This window comes from Centruroides vittatus, unplaced genomic scaffold (assembly GCF_030686945.1).
Source record: "Centruroides vittatus isolate TY-2023 unplaced genomic scaffold, ASM3068694v2 contig_628, whole genome shotgun sequence".
Classification (NCBI taxonomy): domain Eukaryota; kingdom Metazoa; phylum Arthropoda; class Arachnida; order Scorpiones; family Buthidae; genus Centruroides; species Centruroides vittatus.
Genome location: NW_027122385.1, coordinates 4,200,308 through 4,215,411, shown reverse-complemented (window position 1 = coordinate 4,215,411; position 15,104 = coordinate 4,200,308). Strand labels below are relative to the sequence as shown.

General features: G+C 32.5%; 2 protein-coding genes across 2 annotated transcripts; one reads left to right on the top strand and one right to left on the bottom strand.

Moving 5' to 3' along the window:
• The first annotated feature begins 534 nt into the window (after positions 1-534).
• On the top strand, positions 535-1,972 carry LOC136979564 (techylectin-5A-like). Its single transcript, XM_067275575.1, has 5 exons — positions 535-729; positions 800-984; positions 1,059-1,164; positions 1,245-1,409; positions 1,482-1,972. Exons 1-5 carry the CDS (start codon positions 597-599, stop codon positions 1,727-1,729), a joined length of 837 nt encoding a protein of 278 aa, XP_067131676.1. The 5' UTR covers positions 535-596; the 3' UTR covers positions 1,730-1,972.
• Positions 1,973-13,687: 11,715 nt separating this feature from the next.
• On the bottom strand, positions 13,688-14,959 carry LOC136979523 (techylectin-5A-like). Its single transcript, XM_067275526.1, has 5 exons — positions 14,792-14,959; positions 14,533-14,717; positions 14,322-14,427; positions 14,071-14,235; positions 13,688-14,003 (listed from the first exon to the last, which is right to left on the bottom strand). The coding sequence occupies exons 1-5, from the start codon at positions 14,925-14,927 to the stop codon at positions 13,756-13,758; spliced, it is 840 nt and encodes a 279-aa protein (XP_067131627.1). The 5' UTR covers positions 14,928-14,959; the 3' UTR covers positions 13,688-13,755.
• Between the last annotated feature and the right edge of the window lie 145 nt (positions 14,960-15,104).

Sequence of the window (15,104 nt, the reverse complement as noted above, 5' to 3'; positions counted from 1 at the left end):
AAATGTCCGCTAGTGATGTGGCGCTACAATATTTGGTTATGTCTTGGCTACTTTAATATTATTTTTGTTAAATTTTTGCATGTTTTAGCTGGCAGCACTGGCTCGACCATGAAAGGGAGGCTAGTATTTAAACCAGGCCTAATACACTATACTAATAATGTATTTTTTCATACTTTTCGGTTATCCGACTTTTCAGTTATCCGACCAACCCCAATCCCCAATTGAGTCGGATAATCGATGCTCTACTGTATTTTATTTAATTTGAAAATATTAGTAATCTATTTTCTCTTATATTACAAATTGCATCTATGTTATTTTCTCTCTAAATTCATTAAAAGTTTCATAAAATTAAGTATAATCGTTTAAATATATACTAATTGATTTAAATCAAGAAAATTCAAATAAACAGAGAACTTGTGTGTTATTAGTTTAAGATTACCTTATGGAATTTCAAATTAAGTACTAGTTCCAAAAAGTTGTTTCACAATGTTGTCATTTTGATAAAATTGAGAACAAGAGATAAAGAGTATTATCGCATAATATTTTCTCCTATAAAAGATACCACAAAATATTATTTTTTTAAAACTGTTTCAAATATGCAGACTTCAATTTACGCATTTTTGATTGCTATTTTTTGCTATTCAAATAATATTTTATGTTCGACATGCACTGAACATTCCTGCACTTTGCCAGAGTTAAGAGGATGTTTAAAAGAAATTTCTAATAATGGTACGTATGAAATGAGTAATTATTACAATTAAGTACCTAATAAATATATTTAAATTAATTAAATAATTAGTTATAGATACTTTAACAACACCTCGTAAAACTGTTCATCATCATCTCGGGCCCAGAGATTGTTCCGAAATTCGAGAAAATGGTGTTAATAAATCTGGAATTTATAGAATCTGGCCTCTGAACTGGCATATTTCTGGTAGTTTTCTAGTTTATTGCGATATGGAAATTGATGGTGGAGGATGGACAGTACGTGAAAAGTTTTCTAATATTTAATAACTTTGTAATATTAAAAATATTAAATTTGAAAATTTTTGTTTTAGATTTTCCAACGAAGAGGAAGATTTAATCATTCGCCAGAGTATTTTTTCAGAAATTGGATTGATTACAATGTTGGATTTGGTGACTTAAATGAAGATTTTTGGTTAGGTGGAGTATTAAAAACTTATAATAATACGGTTTGCGAATTAATAATTAGTTAATTCTTATTAAAAATTTCTATTTTACAGGAAACGAAAGGATATTTTCTTTGACAAATCAAGGAAATTATACTCTTAGAATTGACATGAAAGATGATGAAAATAATAAGGCGTACGCATTGTATAGAGAATTCTGGATTGAAAACGAAAGACAACAATACAAAATTCATGTTTCTGATTATAGTGGAGATGCCGGTGAGCAATTGTTGAGATGTTTTTATAAATTGGTAACTTTCAATGTCTTAATAGTCATATGGTTTCTTCTAGGTGATTCTTTAAGTGGTCACAATAACATGAAATTTTCAACGAAAGACAGAGACAACGATATTGCAGAGGGCAACTGTGCAGAAAGTTATAAAGGTGCGTGGTGGTATAGTAATTGTCACTCTTCTAATTTAAATGGCCTGTATTTGAATGGTCATCATAAGTCCTACGCTAACGGAGTGATCTGGAAGGAATGGAAAGGTTATTATTATTCTATACCCGAAGTTGAAATGAAAATACGACGATTTTAACAAGTCATCGAATAATCTATAAAAATTTTTATAAAAAGTAAAAGATTTCCGAATTGGCTATTTTGGAATGAAATCTTTTATTAAAAATTTATAGAATCAGAATAAAATAAAATTATATTCACTGTTTGAAATGTATGTTTTATGGCAGAACTGTCTGAAAATATAATTATTTCTTTTCAAATTTTATTTGTAAATTCAATTAGTAAAATGTTTGATAATAAATTTTCTACATTTATAGCTTTATTGTAAATTGCAATATTTTATAATATTACATATATGGATATTTTACTTTTAGATTTCGAATATGCTTACTATTGCGTGTTTTCTTAAAGTGTATGAATAAAATATAAATATTTGTACCTTATAAACATGTTTTTATAGCTGATTCATTTTTTGTAATACATTTATTAAATTTATATTAGCATTATTAAATATAATTTTCAACTGTATTTATTAAATAATTTTACAAAATTTAATGTATTTATTCTATATAAAATAGGGGAAGGTGGGGCAAGATGAGGACTTTAAGGTTTGAAAAGTCATAAGATAGCAACCACTTTGATGAAAACGATAATTTTTTATTCTCAGCAACTACAACATTTGATAATATATAACATATAATTTAATTTTTAAAACACGTTTTTAAAAACAAGAAAACTTAATATTTTAAAATTACATGTAAATGCACCATCTTGCCCACCCATGGGGTAAGATCGGGATATTATTTTTATATACAAGACTGACAAATTAAATGGTTAAACTGTCGTTTTCTTTAATATTGGGACAAGAACATGTGCCCATTTATCACAACGAGAGTTGGACTACATTTAGCCCAACTCTCTGTAGATGCAGATTATAACCATCCACAATAGAGGCATTCTGTGTCATTTGTTTTTTGTTTCTTGTTAGGCCTACCCTTGCTGATGCCTGTAACTTTTGATTTTACCGAATTTCTTTCGGTAAATAAAGACCGTTTTCCTGGGGGTGCTGAAACTGTTGTTGATTGTTTTTGTTGTTCCATCAGCTGCTGCTTGTACGGTGTATCTGTTAGGATTGCTGTTTTCCCTGTCCTGCTATTTTCGATTTTTTTCTTGGTTTCAACATGTGGAATTGGCATTATTTCTATGGGAGAGACTGGAGTAAAAACTGAATGAGTAGGCCTACTTGTAATGGCCTACTACTCTTCAGTGACCGTTTTCATGGTTTTGGTTGTCTCAAAACGAGCATCCTGGTGTGTGCTGCTGCTGAAGGGGCCTGATTGTCATCTCTGCAGCAGTAATATCTGCCTTCGAAAATACTTCTGGATTCATTGGCCATATTCATGGTCAACCTGGGGTAAGACGGGGTACCCCATCTTTCCCCAACGTGCACCTTTCATACTGACTTGCAAACACAAATCAACTTTATTTCAAAACTAAACAATTACAATCTTAACGGTTACTTCGAATACCATAATATCTTCATCTAAAAAGTAATGTAAAAGTTCACAATGATGCGTACTTTGTGGAAACTTTGTAGCAGGCGTAAAATTAGATGAAGTATTGCTAAAACATTAAAAACTGTCTTACTTCCAAACAAAGAGAGCAATTCGGACGTTTTCTCGTCCCATGATTCCTTTTGACGTTGACATTTAGTTCCCCAAATAACAGCTAGATGAAAGCACGTTAACCATGAATAAACAGACTCCCCGTCTTACCCCATAGCCCCATCTTGCACCACCTTCCCCTACATCTTTTTAATAAATTTCAAAATTTTACAACTATACGAAGACTATTTTATTTATTAATAATATTTTTAAAATGATTTAAATAAAATCTAAAAGTAAATTGCAAAAAATATTGAAATGTAAGACTTTTTAAAAATATTCTTTCTTCTAATAAATACTAAAAATACAGAATATTCTTAGTTTAAAAACAAGTAAAAAATACAAGGATAGGACAACAGAAGCTAAATAAATAATGCAGATTGATGCTAGGTACTGTACATGGGTGTACACTACCGGTTCTCAACCTTTTTTTGACCAGGGACCACTGATTTCATTGTTGTTATCAGGGACCACAAGGTTTAAGAAAAATAAACTGTGTTAATCTAAAAATAAACTTTAATCAAAACTGTTAACATAAGTAATCGTTAAATTCAAAAGTAACATGCTTTAACAGTGCTATTATAAAAGAAAACATAACATTTTTAGTAAAAATTAAATTCAGTTTGTATCAATGTGGAAATAATAATTTAAAACGAATAAAAGTTTTAAATCTTTTGCGGACCATATTTTAGCTCTTGCGGCCACTGGAGGTCCGCGGACCACTGGTTGGGAACCGCTGGTGTATACTGTACAGTGATACCTCAGTTTTCGTCGATAATCCGTTCGAAAACAATCGGCGAAAATAACTCTGCAACATTCTCGATTCTGATAAAAAAAAACTGATTTATTAATAAAAGTTTCTGACAAAGTAATTATTTTTAGTAAATTAGTTGTTAAAAAACATTGACGTCTCCAGCACCGCAACAGATTTTCATGAATGATTAAATGTTGAAAAGTAACCAAGTTACATTTCTGTATGGTGATGAATAATTTTGTTACCTACTTATATAAAATGATTGAAGATATATAAATCATAATGAAAAAGAAAGTTTTATTTTCTTATCATCACCTCGTTATTAGTTAACATCCAGAACCTGTGGTGGCTTTTAACCATTGCACAGTGGTTTTTAACTTTAGCAGCTGATTTTTATTTTATCGTGTATAGTATATCAAGCACCTACAAGTATATGTAGTTAGACCTTTAGCACTTTTTAGCAAAACAAAAAAAAAAAAAAAAAAAATGTGTATTCTTCTCCATACATTTCATTTCTTTGAAAATTTTTAAGTATGAAAATTAAATTTCTAGGAAAACTTTTGAAACTAATGTTGTTCAGCATTAAAAATTGTAAATAAAAATGTTTCGAGGCTAGAACCCATATTTTAAAGTTACAAACCACTGTGCGTCATATGATCCTCTATCGTGGTTGCATCAGCTAATGTTCAGAAGGCGTTATGGCTTTTCTTAATCACCACAAGGCGTCGCGGTCAAATATCATGAAAGCCACGACACGAATTTCGTTTTGTGGTCGTTTTTATCGCTCAGTGAGCGATTTCAGTCATTGAGCCTAACATATCCATTAATTAGACAAATTAACTCAAACGTTTTTTTGTTACAAATGGAAATGAAATGACAAAAAAATTATAATATTAGCTGAATGTTGGTTAAATATAGGAAATAAAACAAAATAAACTTAATATTTTGTAGCATCGCCGTGTGCCATAATTACTGCTCGCAATGTGTCCAGCATGGTGCGGATTAATCGTTTACATTCGTTTCTGGTGATGCTGTTCTAAATGTGTTGAATGCACGTCACTAGTTCCTCTAGAAATTGGGCACCGTTTATTAAGTCGTCGTTTCATGACTCCCCACAAATTTTGAATGGGGATTAAGTCTGGGGAATTGCTTGGCCAAGGCAGGACTACAATTTGTAGTTCTTGTAACCGCGATACGAGAGGATGTCCCGTATTGTTGAAATAGAAATGTTTCTTCAACTAAATCCTCTGCCAATGGTATCATAAATGTCTGTAAGATGTCTTGATATGTCTGTGCATTGATACGTTCCAGAAAAATGCAGAGTTGTCCTACGCCGTTAGAGCTCATGCATCCCCAGATTCTGACAGACAATGCAAACTTCACGGATCTCTTCATACAGTCCTTTTCGAAGGCCTTTTTTGTTGTTCTCCATACACGTTGGTCTTGGTCACCACAGGAGAGACAAAACGGATTCGTCACTGAAGAGAACGTTATTCCAGTCGTCTTGTTCCCACACGAGCCTCTCTGCACCATCTGAAACGCTGCTTCGTCTTGGGAACACTGCAGTTAGAGTGCAAATCGTGCAACCTTCGGCATGTGGTTCGGCTACTAACGTTCACTCCAGTTCCTCTCCATTGTGCATACAAGTCTTTAACGCTTTTAAAGCGGTTTCGCACGACAATTTCTCAACTTTCTCTCATCCCTCGTAGTCGTTGCTCGTTTACGTCCACATTTCTGGCTTTCGTTAGTTAAAACTTGAACACGGTTTTGTTATTTCAGTATACCTAGAGACTATTGGCTGCGAGCACTTTACATAATTTGTAATCCATTTTGTGTTCTTTCTGCTTTGTGCAAGGCTACGATAGTATCTTTAGTTTTGTCACTGATGTCGCGCTTACGCCCATGTTGTACTTAGGGATTGCAATCCAGCAGTGTTTTCAATTTAGCTGGATTTTTGCTGGACCAAAATCATTCCAGCTGGATCCAGCGCGGATGTATTTTTGGTGCAATAAAGTGTTATCTGTCTATCTATCTATCCAGCAATTTACGGTTTTTTTTATATAATTAAGAAGCTTTTATTATTTAGACTGGTCACCATAAATCAGTAAAACTTCTGGCTATATTATAGATTACCACATATGGAATTTCAAGACTATATATTTGAACTAATATAGGAACAAACATTACATGTCCATTTATATATATATATATATATATATATATATTTAAATGAACGTGTGTTTTTGTCTATACGTCACTCTGCAGCCAAAACTGCACATTGCACATGAATGGTGTTTGTGTGTGGTAGTAGCCCCAAGTCTCCCATCGTGCACTAGGGTGGTTGCGTCTCGAAAGCTATAAGATTGTTGGAGATATGGGGGGTTGAAAGTGGTTGACTTCGAAAATGTGTTACGCTTCAATGAGAATGTTCCAGTTTTTTCTAGAAAGTTCCAGAATCTAGATGTGAAATTTGGTACACAGTTATGGTACGTGATGAAAACGCACACTAACAAGGGATTTTTCGAAATTCCTCCCGCGGAAGGGAGAGAAGAGCATTAACCTGAAGAACGGCTTCTACTGTACTATTTTAGATGCGAATTTTTGTATTTAACTACTTTTAGTCTTCATTGAGTACTTAGGGGTATTAAATTGGTAACATTTCAGACATTGTTATAAATATTTTTTATATATTTCGATTTTTTAACCAAATGTTTGAACCGTTTTAAATTCGAATTTCTTTTTTGCATATTGATTTGATTATAGAACAAAGCGGGTACTTGCAGCTAAAAGTCAAATTAAAAACAGTTCGTTTGATTCTCAGCAATTCTCATCATTCTCAGAGGTAGGTGTTAAATAACAATTACTATGATTGTTGAAATATTGAATGTAAATAGGGTTTGCTTGCAAAATCCGCGCGAGCGAAGCTGCGGGTAACAGCTAGTTCTCTATAAAAATAATTAAATTTGGTTTATATGCATAAGAAAGTTCCTAAATAAAGGAACGTTTTATTGCAAGTACTTTTGAAAGTTTACTTTACATAAAATGTAAAGTTTGTGAGAATGGTTTTTCTTTTTTCTTCGTCTAATTTTAATTTATAAAAATGTTTAATCTGAGCTCCTGTTTGCAGTTTGTGTAAAAGTGCATGTGAATATAGAAAACTAAATATATTCTTATTTTAACAAATATCTCCAAATCTCTTCTCTAATTTTGCATTTCAAACCTAAATAAATTTATCCTAGTACTTTATTATACGAATCATCGACATAGCTTTTTATTTTAAAACATACTTTGTTAAAGCCTTTAATTATGTGTCAGAGTAACTTCTAAATGAAAAAATACTCTATTTGAAATTATAAAAGGAATTCTGTGCAAGGAATTCGAGGAATCCTCGAACTCGAAGGAAAGTGCAGTTTACAGCACGTAGATAGCATGAAATCTATACCGTAATCTTGGAATTGCGGATCCAAAATGGCGGCCCCATAGGGGATAGTAGTGTCTTGACCTTATATTTATAGACTTTGCGCTTACCGGATGATCGGAACGTCGCCCTAACGGAAGCAGTTGTCCCTACAAGGAAAACAATAACAGTGGCCAAGCAGTCTTCAATTCCGTGAACACTGGGAGTTCGCAGAATGAAGACCGTTTGGTTCACATTGCGCTCAGACGGGCTGACCACGTGGTGTTTTTCGGGTTTTTTTCCACATACGTAACGCCTAAATAGGGGCCGGTTTTCTTTAAAAGACCTCCCAGAAGGCATTATTTACCTGCGCGCTGCAGTGGCGTGCCGTCATTGGAAGCGATGGAAGCGCCGATTCCACCTTCCAATGACTTTCCCTTGAATTTTATAAAATATAAATTTTCATATTTTAACGTACTTTGAATTAATTGAATTAATTAAAATTAATATTTTATTATAACTGCATTATGTATCTTTTACAAATTTCTATACTACATGTGAAAAAAAACGATAAGATTGCTATTGTATAGTCGAATAATTCGGTGGCGGAAGGAATGTCGAAACCGGGTTAGTCTCCAATCAGCCAGATTATATAGGCATTAGCACATGCGGTTTACAGTGCACCAACCTCACCCGGTTTAGCTGGTAGAAGCGACACACTCGTAAAGAGTACAGCTTTATATCCCGGAGCGGTTCTGAGCTGTTAGCCGCCTGCCTGTCAACTTCCAAGCAGCCAGATTATAGGCATTGGCGCATGCGCTTTACATAGCACAAACGTCACAGTTTAGCTGGTAGAAGCGACACACGCGTAAAGAGTACGCGACTTTATATCCCGGAGCGGTTGTGGGCTGTTAGCCGCCTGCTAGATATTCGGCCACCCTCGCCCGATTATGTGAATAACGAGGAGACTAGATCAACGGCGGGCAACCCGCGGGCCAGCTACGGCTGGCGAAAAGTTTCTATCCGGCCCGCGAGATCTTTAATAGATTATTAAATTGGAAAAATAAATTACGAGACACAAGAAGGCGTCAATTAACTACTACGGCGCGGAAAAAAACGTAAAATTTATTCTGGCCCATGTTATAAAAAGGGTTGCCCACCCTAGACTAGATTTATAACAACCCAACCTATAGGATTTTACTGGCACGTTTTTATGATAGTTCTGTATAGTTTTTTTTTTTTTTTTTTAACTCTTTCCGCCCTGTGGGCACTAAGAGGGCCTCTTTTAGAAGGCCCATTATGGGTTCGGCCAGGCCCACAATGGGGCGACCGGGTGGTGAGGGACGGGGCCCGACATATCCGAACGGACCACCCCCCGAAAAATTCCTGGGGATTTTCGACATGTTCGGATTCGATCCCGGGTCCCCCAGAGCGGTAGGCTGCCACCTTGACCGCTCGGCCATCCGGCCGTAGTTCTGTATAGTTGACAGAAGTTTAAAAAAACTCCATTAAAATATTTGATATATTTATTCTGCGTTTATTCCGCTTTCCCATCTTATATTACTTACGGATTTCAATGTTAAACCGGTGATATTACGATTTAGTATGTCCCATCTGTAAGGGGATGCAGAAAAAAGTGTACAATTCTAGTACAGTGTTAAAAATTAACTGTTACTTTGGCAGCATCATTTACAACCAAATTTAATGAATGAGACGTACAGTACATACAATGGTACAAAAAAAAAGCTCTAGAATTTATTTTCCTTAAATTTACGATTTATATATCCGTTGTCATAAAAATTTGTCTTTCCACTGTCTTCCCAAGACTACAGATATTCAGGTACAAAGTAACTGGTTTCGACTTATTTCTACTTAAGAAGTGACTAAATAATTAAGAGATTAGGGAATGGGGACATAAATAAAACCCTGTTGAAAGAGCCAGAATTTTATTTCAACAAAAGCTTAACAGAACCAATTACTCGCTCAGTACAGTGGGAAACTGATTTCCGTGTACACCTGGTATTAAAACGAATTAGTTAGAAAACGAATGACTATTAAGTTTAACATAGTTAGATTTTTACAGCTACGGTGAGAAACGTTTAAAATTTACAACAGCCCTGTGGCGTCCTTTGAGATATACTAGTGATGCGACAAAAGAGGCATTTGACATTGACCGGTATCGGCACCCTCGGGATTTGGCACGCACACACTCACTACACACCTACCTGGACCGTCACTAGTTCCATCCATTAGCTACTCGTATCAAGATATTTGACTAAGTGGATTGTTTTAAGATTTAAAAAGTAAAGAATATTTTATGTTATTTTTATGTACGTTTTTTTACAAAGCTATATTTTAATTATAATTTTCTTTAAAAATATATTAATACAATCGAACAATACATTGTACCAGGTATGTATATCCACCGCACATTTTATTTCACCGAGTAAGTTTTTATAATTTATTTTTAATTTTAGCCCTTATATCGTGGCTAGCGATTCAGAATGTAATTGTGATATTAAAAATACATCTAGAAAAGTCTACAGTTTTTACTAGCTTATCGAACAAATGAATACGAATGGACCCTAGACCAGTGATTCTTAACAGGGGGCCGCGGCCCCTGGGGGTCCATAAGAAGTTTGCCGGGGGCCGCCAAATTATGCAAAATTTCCTTCAGAATATAATAAAAAGAAAATTGATGTATAATCCGAATATCGTATTGAAAAGTGAAATAAGAAAGATAAAGTTTTCCTATTTAGTTTTTATTTATTTATTTTGTATTTCTTCCTACATACAACTTTGTTAGTACAGAAGAAATAAATGTAAATATGCTACTTACACCGCAGTATTTACTTCTTTTATTCCAAAGCAATTTTAAGAAACTATTAATGCTTGGAATTTTAAAAATAATTAGGAAAAATAGTAGGCTTTGAAAATTTAAATATTTTTGCAAAAGTTATGCAAAATCCTTACCAGAACTGGGCGTTTTAGTTTTAGTTTAGTTTTAGCATCGACATTGGATCGATTTATCGACATGTTTCTTATTTTATTTTCTGTTAAAATTAATGAGTTTTCAGGTTTAATTGTGAAGTTTGAATGTTATTTAAATAGATAATGAAATAATAAAGTTATGATTTACATTTATTATATAAAAAATAAAGCAATAATAAAAAAATCAATTTATTATAGATAAATTATCAAATTATCAAATATAAATTATTATTAAAATATGGGGGTCACAAAAAAATTATGAAATATTTGGTGGGCGGCGATTATAAAAAGGTTAAGAACCACTGCCCTAGACCATCACTGACGCGCAATTAACTGATTGCCCCTGGAAGTCGGCTTCTTACAGAAACAGCTTCCCTGTCATCAAATGTCACGGCACGCCACTGGCGCGCTGTATGACCATTCCATCTACGGCAGGCTAATCGGATGAATGAGTTCAATATAACGTTTTTCGGAGTCATAGCCTACATGAGCTGCATATTTTATATAAACCAAAAAGAGAGAAGAACAATAACAGCTCTCCAATCATATTATCTAGTAACCACGAATAAAGTAATTTGAATAAAGATAGACGGTTAGGGCGCCATCTAATGATAAATTTAATAATCATAAATAAATTTAATTTTCATAGCAATTAATAATTTTCCAATAGGTAATATTTAATTTATAAATATCAAATTAAATATATTAAATTTAAAATAGAAACACAAAAATTAATAAAGTTATTTTATAAAAATATAATAGAATGATATATTTTAAAGCTAATAGATGGCGCTATACACAAAAAATTCTTTAACACAGTAGTTCATCGTTATATCGCGCTTTTTTTTAGTCCCCCAAATTTCAAAAGCACTTCAGTCAATAAATTTTAAAATATCAATTGCTATTGAATTTTTTTTTTGCAACAGTATTTTATTCTTACCATTGTCCTTGAAACTACAACTGCAGTTGAAACAATAAATTCGTCAACATCTAAATAAGCAAACCAGGTGGACAGATCAATTATCATTTATGTTTCTTTTTGATATTAAAAGTTGTTTATTTATTGGTTTTAAGTATTATCTCCTCATTTATAAGTTTATGTGAATTCGAAATTTCACACCTTTCTGTGAAATTTCGAATGTACTGCAAAATGTCCAAGGAAAAGAGTTCTTTATTTCTGAAAGTTCTAAAATTTTTATACAGTGGTAACTTTATTTCGCCTTTTAGAGAATTTTTACTCTAATTTTATAAGTTTTGATGTTCTATTATATAAACATATAATTTTAATTAAATACAGTATTAAGTTTTTTAATTTTCAATTACTGTATTTATAATTTTTATTGAAATATATAAATTACACGAATTTTCAATAAGCAATTTATTGTGAAATATACTACTATATAATAAAATCACAACTGATATTTTGTTTTTATATCGACACTATTTGTCTTTAAATGTCATTGCTAAATAAACAATAATGTTAAATGGACGTTCGTGATATCTATGTTTACGTGAACGTCAATTAATACGATATAACCAAGAATAAAATTCAGTATTGTAAAACTAAGCTTATTTTATATCAAGAACACTTGCTGATGAAAGAATAGAGAATAGAGATTCTATAGCATGTGTTGCCGCCTCGAGCTTTGTTTTCAAGAGAAGCATAATCAAATTGTGCCAGTTACCATCCATCTAGAAAGAAAATGTGATTCGCCTTGGTGACCTACACGTGCTATTTCTGTTGTAATTGTTAAATTTAAATTTAATGGGTTTAACATTGTTTATTGAAGTATTACTTCAACTCGGGTCGGGATGTTGCTGCTTCGAGCGCCACCGTATTTTTTGTGAGAAAAAAATAATTAAAAAAGTTTTGGAGACGAGAGTTTTTTCGTAACGGCCAATTTGTGTCGGCCATTTTGTTTTCTTGTTCTTGTGTAACGGTCCGCAATCCGCATTAAAATTTTTGTAAACCGCAAGTGTTTACTTTCATGTTTTTACAGCCCATTAAAGATCGACAAACAGCATGTATAATCTGTTTAGTACTCGGATATATCGTGCTTTTTCTTTGTCTCCCGACAAGCGCGATATAACGAAAGGCTACTGTATATTGCGTATGACTCAACGAGCTAGAATATACTACCGGTATTTAGAGTGGCTGTGACTATGTTTACAGCGCAACGACAAGTACTATCGACCGCCATTTTACTTTAAGTCAAAACATTGAAGTTTATGCAACATGTTGGTCACTTTAGAATCTATTTTTCTCATTTAAATCTAGTTTGTTTTGTTTTACTCCTAGATTTCAGTTTTTGGCAATTAGATAACTGATATAAATCTAGATTGTTTCATCTCGAATTTAGCTATTTTTTTTAGATTTTTTAAAATTATTATAAAGAAGGTAAGATCAGAATGTAAAATGGTAAGCGTAGTACTTAACCCTCAATATAACAATATTTTTATTATCTAAGTACGAGCCAGGTCTTGAAGGACTTTACTCTCAGATTGTTTATAGTGTACTCACGTCAGTCTGATGTAAAATGCTCTTTACGTTCGATACCACTGAACTTGCATCACTTTTAGAAACCATAAATAGGATCAATTGAAGTAAAATGATTTAATAATCTTTTAGAATAGAATGGTCATCAACAGTTGCAATGCATCAATATTCCAAATGCATGGGCGCTGACTTTATGCCATCAGTGAAGCATTTGATTAACAAGACAAGCTATTATAATATACAAGTATATGCATAGTGTGTAGTATATAATATATATATTGTAATTGTATTGTAGTGCATTGTACTATATTGTAATATATAATGTAATACAGTAAATCTATATTTAAAATATTTAGAGGTAAATTCAAGTACATAAATTCAGGTTATTATAAAATGCCTTGCTTTGTCCATGCAATTATAAAAAAAAAACATAAAACTTTTATTCTAAAATTCAGATTTGAAATTTTAGTGTTATGATTTTGAAAAGGAATAAATTTACTTTTTGTATGTTACGAACGAAGTTTAATGCTTTTCCAAGTTTTTCAAATCCATAATTTATTGCTAACCTCTAATACAAAGCTTCGTCTAAAGAGTATATACGAGGTATTGATATAATATATCTTATCTTACATGCAAAGTCTTAATAAAGCTTATGATGTTCCATATGAAAAAGTAATCCTAACTTCAATTCTGAAAGAGTATTTTTTGTTTTTTGAAAAAATATATTTACGTGCCACGGTTTTAAACACTTCTTCATTAATTGTATATGGTTTAACTTTCAAAAAATCTTGAACGTCCTTTGTTAAATTTGCCGTATTTTCATATCGACTTCGGATAAAGAGTAATGATATCCTTTCCAGGTATGCCAGTTTATACCGTCAGCATAGGACTCATGAGGACCATCGAAATAAAGACCATTCAAATTAGATAAATGACAGTTTTCGTACCACCATCCACCCTTGTAAATTTGCGCACAGCTCTGGTTTGAAAAATCATTATCTCTGTCTTTCGTGGAAAATTTCGCATTGTTATGTCTACCCAAAGAATCTCCTAAAAGAAAATGAAATAATTACATCTTATTAAAAGTAAAACAATTAACTAAAAAAGAGTTTCCTACCAGCTGTTCCATTATAACCAGAAATATGAAGTCTATATTGGTGCTTTTCGTTTTCAATCCAGAACTCGTCGTATAATGCATAAGCTTTGTTACCTTCTTTGTCTTTCATATCAATTCTAAGAGAATAGTTTCCTTGATTCGTTAAAGAAAATATTCTTTCGTTTCCTAAAATAAAATAAATAAAATTTTAACGTAAATTTGAGAATTATCTGTTTACAGTTGCTTACAGTTATAAATATTGACAATTCTACCAATCCAAAAATCCTGGCTTAAGTTACCGAATCCAACGTCATAATCTATCCAATTTTTGTAAAAATAGTCTTTTGGCTGATCAAACCTTCCTCTTCTTTGAACAATCTGAAATGATAAGATTTTAGATTATATTTTATTTTTAAAAAATAAATATTTCTTATACAAATATTCCTCCTTTGAAAGCAGAGATTATAGAAGATCTTTGCGTACCGTCCAACCTCCACCATCGGTTTCCATGTCGCAGTAAACCAAGAAACTACCATAGATTTGCCAGTTCAACGGCCAAATTCTATAAATTCCAGATTTATTAATGCCATTATTTTGAATTTCGGAACAATCTCTGGGACCGAGATGACAATGAATAGTTTGTTGAGGTCTCGTTAATGCATCTAGAACTTTTTAACGGCAACTTAAATATTATTATTAGCTTCTACAAGTATAACATATAAATGATCCATTTTATACATACCATTATTAGAAATGTCTCTTATGCATCCTCCTAACTCTGATATGGTGCAAGAATTTTTAGTGCATGTCGAACATAAAATACTTTTTGAGTAGCATAACACAATAGAAATCAGGCACACGTAGATTGATGTCTGCATCTTTTAAATAATTTATAAAATAATATTTTGTGGTATCATTTATAAGGAAAGATATTACGTGATAATGTTCTTTATCACATGTTCTTCAATTTATCAGAATAATATTGTGAAACCAATTTCGTAAGCAGAAATTAACTGGAAATTCTTCTAAGATAAACTAATAATATCAAAGTACTG